Raw genomic sequence first — 20574 nt, 5'->3', positions numbered from 1 at the left:
GTGCCAGGCTGGATATGCAGTATTAAATTACAATACCATTACTGATGCCCAGCTATTGCCCCCAGGCATGTCAGCACAAAAAGCTGATAGAATTGCTCTTACTCAAACCCTGATATTAGGAAAAGGGGAAAAGGTTAACATCTATACAGATTTTAAACATGCATTTCTTGTGGTTCATGTTCATGCTGCAATTTGGAAAGAAAGAGGACTACTAACTAGTAAACATTCCCCCATAAAGCACGGGTCTGAAATTCTTCAACTATTGGAAGCAATACACTTGCCAAAAGTCATATCCATAATCCATTGTAAGGGGCATCAACAGGACTTAACCCCTATAGCACACAGGAACAAAAAGGCTAAGAAAGCCAACGCAGCAGCCCACGGGGTGCGGTCTCAACAAATCTTAGCACTGCCTCCATTTTTATGATTCCCAGTAGACTCTGAATACACATCACAGAAGAGTAGTTAATAAAGGAATGAGGGGGACAAAAACAAGGATCCTGGTGGTATACAGGATCAAAAGTATATATCTCCCTCAAACAGCCCAATGGAAAGTTATAAAAACCCTGCATGACTTTTTTTTTTTTTTTTTGAGACAGGGTCTCGCTTTGTGACCCAGGCTGGAGTGCAGTGGCGTGATCTTGGCTCACTGCAACCTGCCTCCTGGGTTCAAGTGATTCTCCTGCCTCAGCCTCCAGAGTAGCTGGGATTACAGGTGCGGACCACATGCCTGGCTAATTTTTTTTTTTTTTTATTTCTAGTAGAGATGAGGTTTTGCCATGTTGGCCAGGCTGGTCTTGAACTCCTGGCCTCAAGTGATGCACCCAGCTAGGCCTCCCAAAGTGGCAAGATTACAGGCATAAGCCACAGTGCCCAGCCTAAACACCCTGCATGAATCTTTCTGTATGGGGGGAGATGCTACTCTGGCCATCATAAACAGGCTCTTTATTGGGCCTAACTTAGCTTTGCTGATTAAGCAGGTCTGTCAAGCCTGCTCACTGTATGCATTCAACAACTCGGGAAACAAAATGCCTCCTCTAATGGAACCAGTCCAGAGAAGGTGAACTCATCCAGGCAATTGGACTTTACCCATATGCCAGCCTGCAGAGGATGCAAGTTCTTGCTAGTGATACAGGATTTTCTGCTCCTTGGTTCAGCTAAAATCCAGGTTCTAGTCTCACATCCAGGAAAAATTAGACACACAGATACATTGAAGGGTGAGGAGGGCAGATTTATTAGGTGAAAAAAAAGCTCTCAGCAAAGAAAGAGAGGGTCCTGCCAACAGGCTCCCACCTCACAGACTGAATACCAGGCCACCACATAGGGGCTGAAAAGGCCAGGCTCCTCCCCCGAGAGAAGGTGTGAATTCCTGGTGGCTCCACGCCATTCTTACAGTGTGCAGGGGGGCCCTTAGTCTGAGCCACTCCACACTGAGTTATTTCCCTTACTGTGCATATATTAAGGGACAGAATTTTTCAACGTGGGCATGTTTAGGCAAGCTCCCTGTGCACAATGATCTGGGTGGCATTTGGCTGTCTCCGGTCTCTATCATTAATACTAATAGACACCCTTCCTGGCTGGGTTGAAGGTTACTTTACCAGAACAGAAAAGGCTAATGAAGTTATAAAGATTCTCTTAAAGGAAATAATCCCTGGTTTGTGTAACCCCAAAGCCTCCAAAGTGGTAACGGCCCATCTTTACTCAAGGGGTTGCTAAGGCTCTCGGAATCAAATACTATTTATATTCAGCATGGAGGCCTCAATCCTCTGGGAAAGAAGGGCTAATCAAACTCTGAAATGAGTGTTAGCTAAGCTATGCAGGAAACATCAGAAACTTGGGTCAGCTTACTGCCCATAGCCCTGTTAAGAATCCACAACTTTTAGAGAGCAAAAATAAATATGAGCTCATATGAGACGCTATATAGAAGGCCATTTTTAACTAATGATCTAATTACTGATCCAGAAATGGCTGGTTTAATACAGTACCTAGTTAACCTAGGACAATTTCAGCAGGCACTACAAAAGTTTGGAACTCAAAGGCTTCCCACATCAGGAACTAACCAGCAACCCAAAGTCAGGCCAGGAGATAAGGTACTTGTTAAAACATGGAAAGAGGGGTCCCCCACTCAGCGACTACAACCCAAATGGAAGGGACCTTTTTCAGTGGTGTTGGCTATGCCTTCTGCAGTCAAAGTACTAGGATTAGATAGTTGGATACATCATTCCAGGATCAAGTCTGCCATACCTGAAGTCCTGGACCTGGAACCTGAAGCTCCCATCACCACTACCAGTGTGAACCTGTGGAAGACCTGAAGTTCCTATTCAAAAGGACAAAATAACACATAAGTGCTTTTGGCTCCCATAATGATTTGCCATGGCCTGTGTATACTGAACCGTATATACAGGGAATTAGCTTAATTTTTCAGTGGGGCTCACCCTACCCCTCTGGCAATTAGTGAATTCTGGGTATTTATTAAGAACCTTAATTAAACACAAAGACTGTTAAATACCACCAGTCCACCTTTGGCAAAGCACTGTTGGCTTTGTCTATCTCCATCATCATCCAAATACGCTGCCATCCCCATCCCAACCCAATCTTGGGCCTCTGAAAAAAAAGATCTATCTCACCTGAACTGTAAGGGAAGAACCCCCTTCAAATTAATGAACCTGGATGACTTATATGACTTCAAAGTTACAAAATTGACAAAGGTTACAATGACAGGATAAACAGTAAACCTTCTCCAGTCCTATCAAAGCAACCTTTTTGGGGTCACATCCCCTCAAAAACCCATTTGGGGCCCAATATCAATGGACACAGAACTAACATTCCATGCACCTCTTTGTATTAAAAGAAGCAAAAATTTTGGTCAGGCCCTGGGTACCTTGAAAAGTCAATCAATGCAGCTATACCCTAGATATTAACCCCTCACATGATCATGTAAGCTATGCAGTTACCCAGACTGCATCATTTAGGAAACCTGTACAGTTTTCAGGGAAACCACCCCTAGTTAAGGGTACTTTAAAGGATTCACAGTCTAAGTACTGTCTAAGTACTGTCAGGGTAGGCCCACCAGCTGTGTTCACATTTTCCCTTGGGAAGACTGTACTAACCCTGAGACATCTAGCTGCCTTTTAGTCCCCATTATGAAAATACCTCTAGGTGGTTGTTGGTGGATACTAAGCATAACTACCTACACTGAGGGAAGAACAAAACCACTGGAGCAACTCAGGATACTTCCCAAGGCTCCTTCGAGCCTTTAATTGGGGCCACTTTAGCAAGGACCTTAACCACTTGGGAAAGTGAAAACAACAAGCTAACTCATATGTTCACCACAGAGAACAATTTTTGTCTTGAAAAACAAGAAGCCTTTTTCCCATGTGGGACTAGTTCCTACTTATGTTTACCAGCCAATTGGACTTGAATCTGTACACTTGTTTATTTAGCCCCGAGATCAATATACCTCCCAATAACCAGTCTTTCATTATACCTGTAACTGCAACCACCAGGCACAAATGAGCCATTCAACTCATGCCCCTTTTAGTATGAGGTTAGGAATAACTGCAGGAGTAGAAACGGGAGTTATCAGGCTTGCAACTCCCCTATCCTATTACCAATGCTGTCCAAGGATCTTTCAGACAGCCTGGAAAACATTGTCCAGAGCATTGTCACCATACAAAATCAGACAGACTCCTTGGCAGTGGATGCTTTACAAAATAGAAAGGGACTGGATATCCTAACTGCTGAAAAAGGTGGCTTATGTCTTTCCGTAGAGGAAGAATGCTGATTTTATATCAACCAAATCAGGATTAGTAAGGGATGTTGGCTGACAATTAGCTGACCAGGCCTCTGAAATATGACAACAGCTGTCCAAGTCATGGGACTCCTGGTCAAGGGCACTAAGTTGGGCTTCATGGCTCCTTCCCCTGGCTGGTCTGTTATTAATAATTATACTTGTACTGATTTTTGGACAATGTTTGTTAAATCTTTTAACCAGATTTACTTCTTCTTGCTTAGAGGCCATTAAGCTTCAAATGATCATGTAGCAGGACTTCCTGCCAGTTCCAGGTGACAATGCCAGCCCCGGTCATCAAGAAGTCATCCTGTCTCCACTAGACAGAACGGGGCGAGAGTTCCATGGTTCTCAGTAGGTAGGGACTGCGCCCCAATCATCATGAAGCAGTTACAGAAGAAAGGCCGTCGATTCCTCTGTCTCCCATAAAGATTCATGGGGATCATGTCTCTTAGGAGGAAATGAAGCAGGAGAATAGGGTCTGGAAACAGGGAGCCTAAGGCCAATCTGTGGCTGACTTCTTGAAATTGGACCAAAAGGAAAACCCCACCTCTCCATGCCCAAGGGACAAGGGGCCAGAGGTCCCTCCCTCTACATAACCTCCTCTCCCCTATGTTACAAACGGGAAATGCCTCTGATTGGTCACAGGACGAGCCTCCACTTCAGCCTCTGATTGGTCCAATCCTTCATTTGCATAGTGCATAACCTATCAGAGGCCTCTAAAGGGTACTTGGGGGTATAACCAAATTCTTTTAGTTAATAAAAACCCTGAAGAACACTGCAGTTGGGGCCCTTGAGCCACTTGCTCCAGCTCGCTCCCACTCTGTGGAGTGTACTTTCACTGCAGTAAATCTGTGCTTTTGTTGCTTCATTCTTTTGTTGCTTTGTGTTTTGTTCAATTTACCAAGAACTAGGACAACTTATAGTTAAGACTCCACGTGGTAACAATCTCAAGATACAGGATATTACCATCACCACAGAAGGCTGCCTTGTTCTTCACCAAAGGAGGTTTTCTAATGGGGTAAGTTGGTTTTGCTTCTTTTTACACTGGGTATACATGGAGTCATACGTACATAGCCATACAGTATGTATGGTTATGTCCATTGGTCATGCCATTTTTATTTCCTCCTGTGTAGTTTCCTAACCAGGGAGAGAGGTCAAGAGATGAGCAGCAGAGGGAATCAGCTTGCTGTAGAGCAAAGATGACTAAATATAAATAAGTAAGACTGGACCTTTTAAATAAATGGCCAGGGAGCCATAGAACCTCACACTGTCCTCCAATTTGAAGAGCATGAGAAAGCTGGGACTGTCCACTACTCTCCTCTTACACCAGACTAGACATACACTAGTGATGAAAGATGAAACAGGCTGGACGCGGTGGCTCATGCCTGTAATCCCAGCACTTTGGGAGGCCGAGGTGGGCAGATCACAAGGTTAGGGGATGGAGACCATCCTGGCTAACACAGTGAAACCCCGTCTCTACTAAAAAATACAAAAAAGTAGCCAGGCGTCGTGGCGGCTGCCTGTAGTCCCAGCTACTCAGGAGGCTGAGGCAGGAGAATGGCATGGACCCGGGAGGTGGAGCTTGCAGTGAGCCAAGATCACGCCACTGCACTCCAGCCTGGGCGACAGAGTGAGACTCCGTCTCAAAAAAAAAGATGAAACAGATACAGTGATTGCAAGCTTGGAGATAGCATATCTAAAGTGGGCTGGCTGATTTGCTGCTCAACATCACTGCTCTCTGCTGCTCCCTGCCTATCTCCGCTGAAAGTAACTGAATAACCACACAGATTACAAGATAAAAACATAAGGAAAAGGCAGGTGCATTAATACTTACTTTTACTACACTGGGCAAGTATCAGTCTATGCAGAACTGTCCCCACTCAAAGATAAGGAAAATGATGGTATGCAACCTATGCAAAAATAATTTTTATAATTAAGGGCTATAACATGAAAAAGATAAATGCAGAATATACACTTGAAGCTCGGCGTGATGGCACACATCTATAATCCCTGCATTTTGGGAGGCTGAGGCAGGAGAACTGTTTGAGCCCAGGAGTTTGAGATCAGTCTGGGCAACAAGGTGAAACCTTGACTCTACAAAAAATACAAAAACTAGCTGGGCATGGTGGTACACGCCTGTAGTCTCAGCTTCTCGGGAAACTAAGGTGGGAGGACTGCCGGAGCCCAGGAGGTCAAGCTATGATTGCTCCACTGTACTCCAACCAGGGCAACAGAGCGAGACCCTATTTTGGAAAAAAAAAAAAAAGAAAATACATTTGAAGGTTCCTCCTGAAAACTTTTAAAGTTTTAGAGAAAAAACATGCCCTGTGGTATCTTAGGATCTGAAGAAAACAAATGGAAAGAGAAAGGGAGAGCAATGGAGGACAAGAATAGCTGGGGTTACAGAGATGAAAGTTATTACTAAAAAGGTCCCATATAGAATTCAATAAAGTCAACATGTGGTAACAGTTTTTCTTTTCTTTTCTGAGACAAGGTCTCACTCTGTAGCCCAGGCTGGAGTGCAGTGGCATGAACACGGCTTACTGCAGTCTTGACCTCCCTGGGCTCAGGTAATTCTCCCACCTCAACCTCTGCAGTAGCTGGGCCTACAGGCACACACCACCAAACCTAGCTAACTTTTTGTATTTTTTGTAGAAATGGAGTTTTGCAATGTTGCCCAGGCTGGTCTTGAACTCCTGTGTGCAAGGGATCCACCACTTCAGCTTCCTAAAGTGCTGTTATTATAAGCATGAGCCACCATACCTGGCCTACAGTTTTCTAAAGAGGAGAACAGAAAAAAAAAAAAATGCTCAAATACACAGTAGAAGAAATTTTTTCTGTATAAAAGGAAAGCTAGACTAAGAATAAAAGGGCTATGTTTTAGGAAAAATTAATAGAATGTACTCATTAATAAAACAAATTCTGGTTATAGTGTTGAACTTCAAGGATAAAGAATATCTATGCACCATAAGGAAATGTAATCCCCAAGAAAAATAAATCAGACTGACCTTACGTTTCTCCTTAGCAACATTAGATGCCAAAAAGCAATGATGCAAAGTTCACAAGGCTTGAATGAAACAATGAGACCCTAAAAAGCCAAGCTTCCATTCACACATACAAACCAAAGAAAGCCAGGCTCACATATGTGGGAATTCAGGAAATACAGCAACCATGAATCCTTTCTAAAAAATATTGAAGATATAATCCAGTTAAGTTGATGCATCACAATAAAGAACTCACAGGAAAGTTTTGATATGGAAAAGCCAGAAATAAGCATCACTTCCAGTTAAACATAAACACAAAAATATGTGTAAGTATAGATACCAAATAGACTATAACACTAATAAAGTTTTGAAGAAAAGCTAACGTTAAAATGAGAAAGAATAATTCAATCATAATGAACTTAGAAAAAAATCCAGAATACATCAACAAAAAAGGAGCCAAAAGAGATAGGAGGAAATCAGTGTAAGAGAATTGGTAGCACATATTTTTCTGTAGTTTTATACACACGTACACACACACACACACACACACCTGGGGGCTCACTCTGTTGCCCAAGCTATAGTGCAGTGGTGTGATCATGGCTCACTGTAGCCTTGACCTCCTGGCCTCAAGTGATCCTCCCACCTTAGCCTCCCTGGTAGCTGGGACTCAGGCATGCACCACCACACCCAGCTAATTTGTTTTTTTTTGGTATTTTTAGTAGAGGCGAGTTTTTAGCATGTTGCCCAGGCTGGTCTTGAACTCCTGGGCTCAAGGGATCTGCCTCTCTGGGCCTCCCAAAGCTCTGAATTAGGCCGGGCATGATGGCTCACGCCTGTAATCCCAGCACTTTGGGAGGCCGAGGTGGGCAGATCACTTGAAGTCAGGAGTTTGAGACCAGCTGGACAATATGGTGAAACTCCACTTCTACTAAAAATACAAAAGTTAGCCAGGTGTGATGGTGCGTGCCTGTAGTTCTAGCTACTTGGGAGGCTGAGGCAGGAGAATCACTTGAGCCTGAGAGGCAGAGGTTGCAGTGAGCCAAGACTGTGCCACTGTACTCCAGCCTGGGTGACATGGCAAGACTCTATCCCAAATAACAACAACAACAAAAAAAACATAAAAGCGCTGGGATTACAGGCATGAGCCACTGTACCCTGTAGTATTAAAGAATAAAAACTTAAACATATGATTGTTTTCAGTTATAAAGACAATCCCAACAGAACTAATGGGATGATGGGCAAAACAAAAAGGGGCCATATAGAAAAACAGAAGAATAAAAACCTTCACAAAGATATGTAAGAAGAAAACTAATAGGGCCAGGCTCAGTGGCTCACACCTATAATCCCAGCACTTTGGGAGGCTGAGGCAGGCAGATCACTTGAGGTCGGGAGTTTGAGAATAGCCTAGCCAACATGGTGAAATCCTGTCTCTTCTAAAAATACAACAAATTAGCTGGGCGTGGTGGCACATACCTGTAATCCCAGCTACTTGGGAGGCTGAGGCTGAGAATTGTTTGAGCCTGGGAGGTGGAGGTTGCAGTGAGCCAAGACTGTGCCACTATGTTCCAGGATGGGCAACACAGTGAGACTCTGTCTCAAAAAAAAAAAGAAAAAAAGAAAAAAGAAAGAAAGAAAAATAATAGGATCCCAGAAGCATATCAGTTGTATCAGTTAATGTATAAAGGATAAGTTCACCTATTCAAAAAAAAAAGGGTCAGAGTTTCTAACTATCTGCTGTCTTCAAGAGACATAGTGAAGTCACTAGGACTAAAAAACAAACAAACAGACAAAGAAATAAACAACAACAAAAAAATGAAACAGTATTGGTACAGATATACTGGGCAAATGCAAACCCAAATAAAGTAGCTCATCATGTTAATATCAGGCAAAGTTGAATGCAACACAAGAGGCATTAAATGGAACAACATGGGTTACAGTAGAATGATGAAGAGTGTAATCTATAATGAAGATATGTAACTGGCATAAACCTTTATGTGGCAAATAACAAAGCATCAAAGTACATAAAACAAAAACTTCATAAATAAGGAAGTATCAGGTTTAATATGCTTCTTAGTTCTAGAAAAACTGAACAAATTTGAGGGGAAAATTATATAGATCATCTGCAGAGTACAATTCATATGATTAAAATCATTATAAAATAGGGTCTGGGCATGGTGGCTCCCACCTATAATCCCAGCACTTTGGGAGGCTGAGGTGGGAGGATCATTTCTATCCAGGAGTTTGAGACCAGCCTGGGCAACATAGCAAGACACTCATCTCTACAAAACACCAAAAACTAGCTGCTCATGGTGGCATGTGCCTGTAGTCTCAGCTACTCCTACTCAGAAGGCTGAAGTAAGAGGATTGCTTCAGCCTGGCAGTCAAGGCTGCAGTGAGCCTGATTACACCACTGCAGTCATCCTGGGTGACAGTGAGACTCTATCTCAAAATAAAATAAAATAAAATAAAATAGGACATAGAAAATGTGATTAATATAATCAATTGACATAGGATCTGATATAAGGGTCAACCAAATAATAAATATTTTAGGCTTTGCAGACCATATGGTCTCTGCTGCACGACTCAACTCAACTGTAGTGTAAAAGCAGCCACAGACACTATAGAAACAAATGGTCATAGCTGTAATCAAACTAAACGTTATTTACTAAAATGGGCAGTGGGCCAGATTTGGTCCATAGGCTATAGTTTTCCCACCTCTGATCTAACGGTATAAAATTTTACATATACATGCATACAACTTTATATCCTGAGGACAGGAAATGCACCTTTTACTCAAGCACTCAGGGAACACTTAAAGAAATATAACAGGAGAATTTCTAAGACAGTCGAAATGGTACAGATGATATTTTCTGACCACAATGAAACAAAACTCAATAACAAAAGAAGAAACAAAATAACTTCTATGACAGATATAACAGAGCGGCTCAATCAATAGGACTCTAACTCATTTGTCAGATTCCTTTTTGTGGACAAGAGCCGGAAGGCCAACGTCTGCATTTTTCCCATTCCCTTGAGACTAAGGTTCTGCAAGGGCCTGCCTTTCACCAAAGACACATATCTATGAGAGACTTGGAAGCAGAATTGAATTTTGTAAGGGAAGACCATGGCTGCTCAGGCAGGTATCATCTTGGAGTTTGGTTTTTCTGCAACAGTTGCAGTGGAGCGTTTGGTGTCTAGTCATTATCTTTGTGAGCAGCAAAGGAGAGGTGGTAGCAATGAACTTTTTACTGGCACATTACAGTGGGGTCATTGATCCTGACCATACCGCTTCTCAGAAAATATCTAGGCTTGATCCTCTAGCTCATTCAGAAACTCTGAAAGCTAAATAGACCCCATAATAAATTCCTGTCTTCATAAACTGGGGAGTATGTTCTGTTGTCTGTAGCGAAGAACTTGTTCGAAACAACCCCAACCGCTTGAAGGTTTTACAACTGTCTAAATCTTTGTGACTCTTTTAAAGGTACTAAGTGGCAGGACCAGCACTAGAAGTGCTGTTTGTATTGAGCATGAAGCCTCAGTTGAATGTATACCATATGCTATGTCACTCATATTTCAACCAATGATCAGATGAGTCACAGTCCGATGAGTATCTTTGGAGCCTAAAGAAAGGCTGGTTAGTGCTCTCTTTGCATATCCTCATTTTGGGTGGAAATCATGAGCTAAGGGGAACGATTTTTCTTTCCTCCGACTACAGTGAAAGATAGATGTCATAAAAAATGATGGCCCTTCTGGTATCCCTTTAGATCTTCTTCCTAGTAAAATGAAACTCAGTGATTAAGATACACATACACACACACACATCCCTAAGACAACCCACTGAATCCAAGTTAATCCTTTCTACTCCAAAGCTATAAGTTGCTCAGCAAGTTCAGAGTCATTGGGAAGCCAGAGGAAAGGCATTTCAGAGAAACAAACATCATATGTTTGGGAAAATAAGAAAAGATAGAGAACTGGGAAGTAGCATGTGAGAGGGTGATGGGTACAGGCAGGTGCAAAGGACACCACGTAGGAAGTTATAAATTGTTCACTAAGAGAGAAGGGAGAAACAGCATGAGCAAGTACAGAAAGAAGTGAAGGACACACTGGGCTGCTAGGACCTTTGAATCATCAATTTACAATGCCATAGGCAGGGAATTCCATGCCAGGGGTTGCTACTCTCCAGGCTAGCCAGCTGTCCGTCTGGGGGCCCCAGACAAAACCTGTACAACAGGAACTACCATCATTAACATAACCAATCAGGTCTGCCTTCCTAAACAGTTGAAGGACAAAGGAAGTAAGAAATTGGTAAATTGGTAGAGAGGGCAGGAACAGAGACACTTGGAAAGAAGGCAGTTAAGCCAGAGGAAACCACAAGGCCAGAAAACACAGAGAAAACAGAGCAGAAAGTCAGTAATGGCAGATGCAGCAAAATTGAAGACAGAGAGAAACTGATTCTCTACAATGGTGGAACAGCCGCCAAGCCTGGAGAAACACAGGCAGTGAGAAAGGAAGCTTGTTGTGGATAGAGTGACAAAATAACCGAAATCAAACTATGCTGTATTCTGAAAATGACTCCAATTTCTGTTCTTCCATAAGCCCAGGTTAGGCCACTGTTTCTATTCTTGCAACTTAAGAGAATCTATCACTATTAACTAAGTTTGCAATTATTCATTTAGACCAGATTTATGATAAATTGCCACTCTGAAGGAATCATTTTAGTTTAACAATGTCTTAGCTATGGTTGAGCATTTATATAACATTTTTTTCTTCTGGTTTAGGGCCAGTCACAAACTGCCTGAATATAATTAGGTGTCTTGCAATTAATGACCTACACTCACCTGCCACTAACAAACGTCTTTTTTACATTTAAATCAGATAGCTTGAAGTCTCTGGTACTTCTGTAGAAAAGTTACCATTCAAAAAGCTACTAATCAACCCAAAAGCCCATCAATGACAGACTGGATAAAGACAATGTGGTACATATACACCATGGAATACTATACAGCCATAGAAAGAACGAGATCATGTCCTTTGCAGGAACATGGATGGAGCTGGAGGCCATTATCCTTAGCAAACTAAGGCAGGAACAGAAAACCAAATACTGCATGTTCTTGCTTATAAGTGGGAGCTAAATGATGAGAACTCATGGACACAGAGGGGAACAACTGACACTGGGGCCTTCTTGAGGGTGGAGGGTGGAAGGAGGGAGAGCAACAGAAAACATAACTATTAGGTACTAGGCTTAGTACCTGGGCGACGAAATAATCTGTAAACAAACCCCTATGACAAAAGTTTACCTATATAACAAACCGGCACATGTACCCCTGAACCTAAAAAAGGAAAAACCTTAAAAAAGAAAAAAGAAAAAGTTACTGTTTCAACTTATTCAATTTATTCCTTCCCACAAAGAAGAAACTGCATTTTCTCACTGCAAGAGAACTGAAGGACTTTTTTTTTTTTTTTTTTTTTTTAATTCAAACCTTACTCCAAGGCTTCTAATATAGGAGTGATTGTTTTAGGAGCATTTAATATTGCAGTATAAGTTAAACCACTGCTGATCAGCATCCATTTACACAGGGACTTATATGCCTGTTGCTTACAAAGCATGAGTTAATTCCTGGGTTCATTAACAACTCTTTTTTCTGTGTTTAAAACAGCCTGTCTTGTTATGTTGCCCAGGCTGGTTTCAAACTCCTGGCTTAAAGCAATTCTCCTGTCTGAGCCTCCCAGCAGTTTAGAGCTGTGAGCCACTACACCTGGCCAACCACTCTTTTGTATCATGCTTTTGTACCCACGGTGAAATAATAGTTTAGAAACCTAGCTTGTGTGCTAATACCAAAGCTACTGATTGCTGGAAAACTTCATGCTCAAGGTCATGAAGCAGAGTTAGTGCTTGGGAATATTTTCGTTACCTCCTTTCCTGATAATGCTGTAAATGATTCAAATATCATTTAAAATACAAAATACTATTCTTGTAGAGTTTATCAAAAGATTTAAGTATTATGCCTGCTCTTCATAGACACTCCTTTAAATCTCGTAACACAAAAATGCAATTTAAATGTTTGCTTTTGCCTGATATTCTGTTAAAAAGTAATCTAAAAAGCTTGGAGAAATTAAAGGCCCCCTGTTATTTGCAGAAGTGACCTCTTCTGATGAATAACATTTTGAAGGCAATATGGCTGTGTTTTTTAAAACTTGAGTCTTTATTTGCAAAGGAATCACTTAGGATACTCAGTTTAAAAATCAAGTGTCCTCTTTATATTTCCATTCAATTTTGCTGTGAGCCTAAAATTGCTGTAAAAAATAAAGTCTATTAAGAAAGAACCTAGGTATAGACCTTACACCCTTCACAAAAAATCACTCAAATAGACCATTGTAAAATGCAAACTACAAAATTCCTACGGATAGAAGAGGAGAAAATCTAGATGACCCTGGCCATCACAATGACTTTTTAGATACAACTCCAAAGGCATGATCCATGAAAGAAAGAACTGATAAGCTGGACCTCATTAAAATAAAAACTTCTGCTCCATGAAAGGCACTGTCAAGAGAATGAGAAGACAAGCCACAGATGACAAAAAACATAGCTGATAAGGGACTGTTATCCAAAATATGCAAAGAACACTTGAAGTTCAACAATAAGAAAATGAATAACCAGATCAAAAAATGAGCCAAAGATCTTGACACCTCACCAAATAAGATATAGATGACCAATAAGCATATGAAAAGATGTTCCACATCACGTGTCATCCAAGAAATGCAAGTTAAAATAATGGAATACCACGACATACTATTAGAATGGCAAAATCCATAATACTGATACCACCAAATGCTAGCAAGGATGTGGAGCCACAAGAACTCTGATTCATTGCTGATGGGAATGTGAAATGGTAGTGTCACTACGGAAGACAGTATGGTGGTTTCTTACAAAACAACATTTACCAGCAATCGCACTCCTTGGTACTTACCCAAATGAGCTGAAAACATATGTCCACGTAAAAAGCTACACACAGATGTTTACAGAGCTTTATTCATAATTGTCAAATTTGGAGGCAACCAAGATGTCCTTCAGTAGGTGAATGGATAAACTGTGGTACATCCAGACGATGGAATATTATTCAGTGCTAGGAAGAAATGAGCTGTCAAGCTATGAACAGACGTGGAGTAAGCTTGAGTGCATGTTATTAAGTGAATAATAAGCCAGTCTGAAAAGACTACCTACTGTATGATTCTGGAAAAGGCAAAACTATGGAGACAGTGAAAGGATCAGTGGTTGCCAGTGGTTTCGGGTGAGTGGGATGCATAGGCAGAGCACAGAGGACTTTTAGGGCAGTAAAACTATTCTGTGTCATACTATAAAGGTGATTACATGTCATTAGAAATCTGTCCAAACCCATAGAAGGTACAACATCAAGAGTGAGCCCCAATGTAAATTACGAACTCTGGGTGATAGTGTTGTGACAATGTAGGTTCATCAACTGTAACAAACATGCTACCACGGCACAGGATGTCAATAATGAGGGAGGTGGTGTGTTTGAGCAGAGGGTATGTGGGACCTCTCTGAGCTTTCCACTCAATTTTGTGTTGAATCTAAAATTGCTCTAAGAAATAGTCTATTTTAAAAATAACAATGAAGTTCCCTAGACCCCACACCAGATGCAGTAAATCAGACAGAATCTTAAAGAGCAGTCATGAACCAGGGAATATGATTTTCAACAAATTTCTTTGGAGGCCAGATCATTGGCCATGTGAGGAAGGAAAAGGTGAGAGAATGTGATGAAGAGATGACAGAAACTAACACTAGTATTTCTGTGTCCCAACTTCAGAGATTCAGATTCAGTAGCTTTAAGGTGGGGCCTAGAAATCTGCATTTAAGGAACTCCTTTGGTGCTTCCGATAGAGGGCAAGACATTCCTACCTCCAAACGGGAGCTTTCTGGAAGCAGGATTAAGAAAAAGGGGCTTGAGGCTGAAAAAGAGGTGAAAATGGCAGACAATACTTCTTTTCTGATGTGAAAATAAAATACCATTTTGTCAAAAAAATAAAAAAAAGATAGCCAAAGGCAATGAAGAGAGGATCTGAGCAAAGGACAAAAGAACTAGAGGCAATTCCTCCTCCTGAGGAATAATTATTTCTGCAAGAAGACAGTCTTGCTGCGTGTCTCACAAAGTCATGTATGTGCACATTCCTCACCATGATTTCATGGAGAAGAGGCAGATGACATGTTATCTTTGCGGATTTAGCCTCAACAACAGATTAAGTAGTAAAGCTCTAACACACCAATTAGCAGAGCTGTAGCTTCTAAATGCCACAACACAAAGCACTTATCCAGAACATGCAAAAACAACTGACAGGTCTTTAGGGGAAAAACTGGTTCATCCAATGGGTAAGAAAAAAATGAATTTTTTTTTAGGTGACATTCAAAATGTAGCAAGTCAGTAACTGTGCTCATGGAATAGCACCTATAATTGGAGTAACTGTATAAGTTATTATCCAAAACAGGACACTTTTGAGTTAAACAGGCTTTTAATAATTATGCCAGCAAAACAGGTATAGAAATAGGACTCCCCAAGTAAACCAGAATGAATGGCTCTCAAACTGTGGTACTTCCCTGGATATTAATAAACCGAATAATCATGATATATAATAACTAAAATGTTCCACAGAGGAATTGGCCTTAATTACAAAGTTAGAAACCACAGATGGTGTTAATACAAGTTCTTTTCTCTCTCCACCCATATCCTTGGTGTGAAACATCAAATAGCCCTTTTATGATTACAAAGCACAGCAGTAATTAATATTGATCTCAGAACTCAGTAAAGGTCAACATTAATTTATAGAACATTTTGGATTCAATCTAGTTTTTACTCTGGAATTGATGCAGTGAGCAGTGTTTCACCAGCCCCAACACCATCACCATGATGATGACAGGCGCAAACTTGGAAAAATTGTCTGAAAAAGTTTTTATTTTTTTCTAAAGCTATAGCACACTTCTGTATGGATCTTGAATCCCTAGTGAAATGGTGCCTTCATTATGAAAAGAAACATCTTTTCACTGGGTTTCTAAGCTGAAGGAGTTTGGTTTTTCTTTTCCACTTTAACAAATATTAATTAGGGTCTGTAGTATGCTACGCTCTGCCCTAAGTGACAGATAAAGAAGAGGACAAACAGACGAAATGACTATCAACTCAATTAAAAATACGGTTTAGTCATTTGTCATCTTTGAGACTAATGGTTCACAAACCTGACTGCACATCAGAATTACTAGGGGAGCTTTTTAAAAAATATTATGCCTCGTCACATAAAAACCTATACACAAATATTCATGGTAGAATTACTCATAATAGCTAGAAATAGAAACAATCCAAATGTGCATCAACTAATGAATGGATAAATTAAAATGTAAGGTATACATAAAATGGAATATTTTTTACCAGTTAAAGAGAATGAAGTTCTGATACACAGATGAATCTTGCATCTAAGTGAAAGAAACCAGACACAAAAGACCACATATTCTATGGTTCCATTCATATGAAATGTCCAAAATAGGCAAATCTAGAGAGACAGAATGAAGATTAGGGGTTGTCTAGAGCTGAGGATCTTGGGGAGGAATGCAGACTGGCAGTTAATAGGTACAGCATTTCTTTTTAGGGTGGTAAGAATGTTCTAAAATTGATTGTAGTGACAGTTGTCCAAGCTTATGAATACACAAAAACCCACTGAATTATTCACTCTAAATAAATTGTGCAGTATGTAAACTATGTCAATAAAGCTGATAAAAGAATACTCAGCTTGGATCTCAGTCCAAAAGACTATGATTCAAATGGGAATCATTTGATTTTCATATTCAGCTCTGAGAAACATTGAGACAAACTAAGTAACTCAAATGCTTAGGTTTTACATTTTTTTCCCTTTAAATGGTTTTTTGGAGACGTAGTCTTGCTCTCTGGCCCAGGGTGGGGTGCAGTGGTGTGATCTCGGCTCTCTGCAACTTCCGCCTCCAGGGTTTAAGCAATTCTTCTGCCTCAGCCTCCCGAGTAGCTGGAACTACAGGCGCATGCCACCACACCTGGCTAATTTTTTGTATTTTAGTAGAAATGGGGTTTCACTGTGTTGCCCAGGCTGGTCTTGAACTCCTGAGCTCAGGCAATCTGCCCACCTCAGCCTCCCAAAGTGCTAGGATTACAGGTGTGAGCAACCACGCCCAGCCTTTAAATTTATTTTTACCTTACAAAATTTAATTTTAAAAATTCATTTTTCTTTTTCTCTCTTTTTAAATAATAAATTATAGTCCCATGGATTTTCAAATATTGTTATACTAGTTATATTATATAATAACACTATTTTAAAAACTATATAGAATAGACAGCACTGAGGAGAGATGAAGCAATAGAAAGGTCAAAGTTGAAACTTGTTAAAATGTGTTTGGCTTTTTTTCCCTAAGGTTGGAATTATTAAATTGGTGTGACTTTAGGAGGTTTTCAAGGAATTGGTGTGTGTTACTGCAGAATCACTAGCTCTTAATTTGTAATTTGATGGCTAAAAACAGACAAGTCACTTAAAGGAATATATCATATTAAAAAGTTACTTTCCTTGACATTTGGCCAACTGTCTCCCCCAGCCTCCATCTGAAGTATGGAAGACATTTAGCCTGCAGGCTCATGCCTCTGCAGTACCAGAGGGAATGTGGAGGGCCCTTGCCATGCACCAGCAGCCCTATTCTCACCTGTGTGGTTATATCTAACTTTAGAATTGCAGCCCCAAGATGGTTATCTGAAATACAAACCCACTTGTTTGCAACTTTCTGCCTACCTCCCCATGGCATTTGTGCAATCTTTATGACTGGGATTTGGCCTCAACGTTTCCTCCAATATCTCAGTAACCCAGCTGGGGATGAGCCTCACTTGGAAATGCAGTTCAGCTGTGCTGATCTCTTCCCCAGCTTGGAGGAGGCCTGCCCTCCCGCAAGCTGGCCACCTGGCTGGCTTCCTGATCATGCTGGAGAATCTACCTTGTAAAGTTCCATGTTGTCAGCTGCCAGACACTGTGTGCTGCCACTTCCAGGACACAATGCTCCTGGAACCCCTACCTGCTTCAGTGTTGATGCTGGCCTGGACCAAGCAAGAGGGAGAGGTGGCTCCAGATGTCCACCTGGACATTACCAGTGATTGCTGGTCCCTGCAGCTCCCTCTGGCATGGGCAAGAAATTCCTGGAGTCATCTCCTTTTCTCCCTGTGAGGTGAGGTTACAGCACTATCTTTGAAATCTTGTTAGAAAGAATATAAGACATTTACAGTTACATAGAGTACTGAAACAATTTTGTTCTTTTTAAAATTTAAAGCGTACATTCCAAATAACTCTATTTTGACAGTTTTGAGAATCCGACTATACGTTCATATTTCTGGAGGGGTGGTAGAATCAAACTACATCATACTCTAACTCCAATAAGGTTGAGAGTCAGATAGCTAAAGAGTGACTGACTCAAAAGTGAAGCCACAACTTGGGGACACTGTATTGACTCCTGTGTCTGGCTGGGGTCATTGCTGGGATCACTGAAGGTAATAATCCAGAAGAAGGAATTAAAAATACGTCCATCAAATGTGGGGAAGACATTTAACTGAGCAGAAATAATAAAAGAGAGGAAAATAGGATGGAGAGCTTTTGTGCAAGATCATATATTTAGAGACAAAAAGAACACATGGATCTGGGAAGCCAGATTGTAAGTGCTGTAAAAAACCCAGGGACACAGTTGAGCACGTGTTACCCTAAATTTGCAGGAAGAGAGCACTGTTATGAATCAACTAAGCTATAAGGCTCATTACTGGGAAGATCATACACCTGATATGTTAATGAACAGAAAGGTCTCAAATGAACAAGTTCACTTCTGTGTATTGCGCTGGTCAAAGTAGTAATCTTAATTTCATAATTACAACTTAAAAAAATGACAATTTCCATACACTTGAAAACACCAAAATTCAATGGGACATACCATCATCTATAGCAAGTATTCATTAAATATTTATTACTCAAATGAATGACAAATAATTTCATCCAACAATCTTTAAACTGCTTAATCCTGTGACAATATTTAATCTTTTAAATTTCACGACCTTATTCCCTCTGTGCTCTAGTTTTTAAAAGCTTGACAATTCTATTTCTTTTCTTTTTTCTTTTTTTTTTTTGAGATGGAGTCTTGCTCTGTTGCCCAAGCTGGAGTGCAGTGATGTGATCTCGGCTCATTGCAACCTCCACTTCCCAGGTTCAAGAGATTCTCCTGCCTCAGCCTCCGGAGTAGCTGGGACGACAGGTGTGAGCCACCATGCCCAGCTAATTTTTAAGTATTTTTAGTAGAGATGTACTTTATATTTTTAGTAAAGATGGGGTTTTGCCACGTTGGCCAGGCTGGTCTTGAATTCCTGACCTCAGGTGATCTGCCCGCCTTGGCCTCCCAAAATGCTGGGATTACAGGCGTGAGCCACCATGCCTGGCCAATTCTTTCTACTTCTTATAAAAATTCTAATGTTCTTGGTGGATAAACTGGTTGCATAATAAAATTATTTTAGTTCAAATGGATAGATTCCTGCCAGATTCACCCAGTTGCCAATTATCTGAATTGAAACAAATAAAAATATGAAGTAAATTTTTATATCACCCTCCAAAAGCTTGGGAATTATATTCTGCCACTTAAAGCTTTACTGGACTTACTGTCCATGAAATTTTCTAATTACAAAGTGGAAGTCTATTCAAGAGTGTTTATACTTAGAAAAGTTAGGAAGACAGAAACCTGAAAAGACTGTCTTCAGAAAAACCTCTCTGCTTCCAATAGGAATATACCATGGTCATAATTTTATGCTCACATGTCACACAAAGATAGGCTGTTACTGGAGAGTTATTTTGTACAGTTGGTATTTTTAATTCTCCATTTTTTGTTCACAAATGTAGTCTTCATTTTAATGAAGAAGAGAAGTCTGTGTTTCTTCCATTTCAAACTCCTCTGTCCACTTCTGCAGGTCTTGTGCATTATGCATCGTCCATAACTCTGCAAAATACTTGAGTCTCTTCCTGGGGAAAAATAAAATACTACTTATTTAATAAATGAAATTGCTGGGAGACAATACGTCTCATCAGAAGCAATGAAAAGTCTATAACATTTGAATACCGGGTAGGCTCTATAGTTAGGAAGCTGTGTCAGTGTCACCCTTCTGGTGAAAGGAGCTTTCAGAGCTGCTACTATAATCAAGGGACCCAGGTTACCAATTGCCACCATTGCCTTTGTGCCTTCTCCTAAAATCCTTACCCCTGCCAGCCCCAGAGGGGAGAACTTGACCTTCTCCTCCTTCAAACTCTGCTAGAGGCTGGTGGTGTGTGCTTACTTGTACCTGGAGACAAGAAACTCCTATGAAGTGTTCCCAGGAAGAAAAGTAACACCAACCGAAAACAATGAAGCTAATTAAAGAGTAAAACGCCAGCATAACACAGACTTACTTTTTTTTTTTTTCCCTGCAGAATAGCAACCCAACTGAGTATTTAGGGTATGGAGCTAGAGCACCTGAGTTCCAATTACTGCTCCACCATCAAGTAGCTGTGTGACTCTGGGTCAGTGTCCTGTCCTTGCTGGTCTCACTTTCCCCAACTATACCATGAGGATAAGGCTGCCATAAGGATGAAATGAGATAATGTATGTAAAGCAATGAGAAGAGTAGCTGGCACAGTGTGTAGGCTGCTGCAAATGACTGCTCAGAATGGTTTCTACACACAGTAACCATCCAACAAATAACAACTATTATAACAAATCCA

At 40.8% G+C, this 20574-nt stretch overlaps 1 protein-coding gene across 3 annotated transcripts in view; it reads right to left on the bottom strand.

Annotated features, from left to right (window-relative positions):
• Window positions 1-15284: 15284 nt before the first annotated feature.
• The window catches only part of MSH3 (mutS homolog 3), a 235127-nt gene continuing 229837 nt past the window's right edge, over window positions 15285-20574 (bottom strand). For all 3 annotated transcript variants that reach the window (XM_063612172.1, XM_055298178.2, XM_063612173.1), the window contains one exon: window positions 15285-19839. In XM_063612172.1, coding sequence (XP_063468242.1) covers window positions 19728-19839 — 112 coding nt within the window. In that variant the 3' untranslated portion in view covers window positions 15285-19727. The remainder of the gene's footprint in view (window positions 19840-20574) is intronic.

The sequence above is a fragment of the Symphalangus syndactylus genome, chromosome 11 (genome assembly GCF_028878055.3).
Source record: "Symphalangus syndactylus isolate Jambi chromosome 11, NHGRI_mSymSyn1-v2.1_pri, whole genome shotgun sequence".
NCBI lineage: Eukaryota > Metazoa > Chordata > Mammalia > Primates > Hylobatidae > Symphalangus > Symphalangus syndactylus.
The sequence above is the reverse complement of the archived record's forward strand: the minus strand, read 5'-3'. Positions and strand labels throughout refer to the sequence as shown.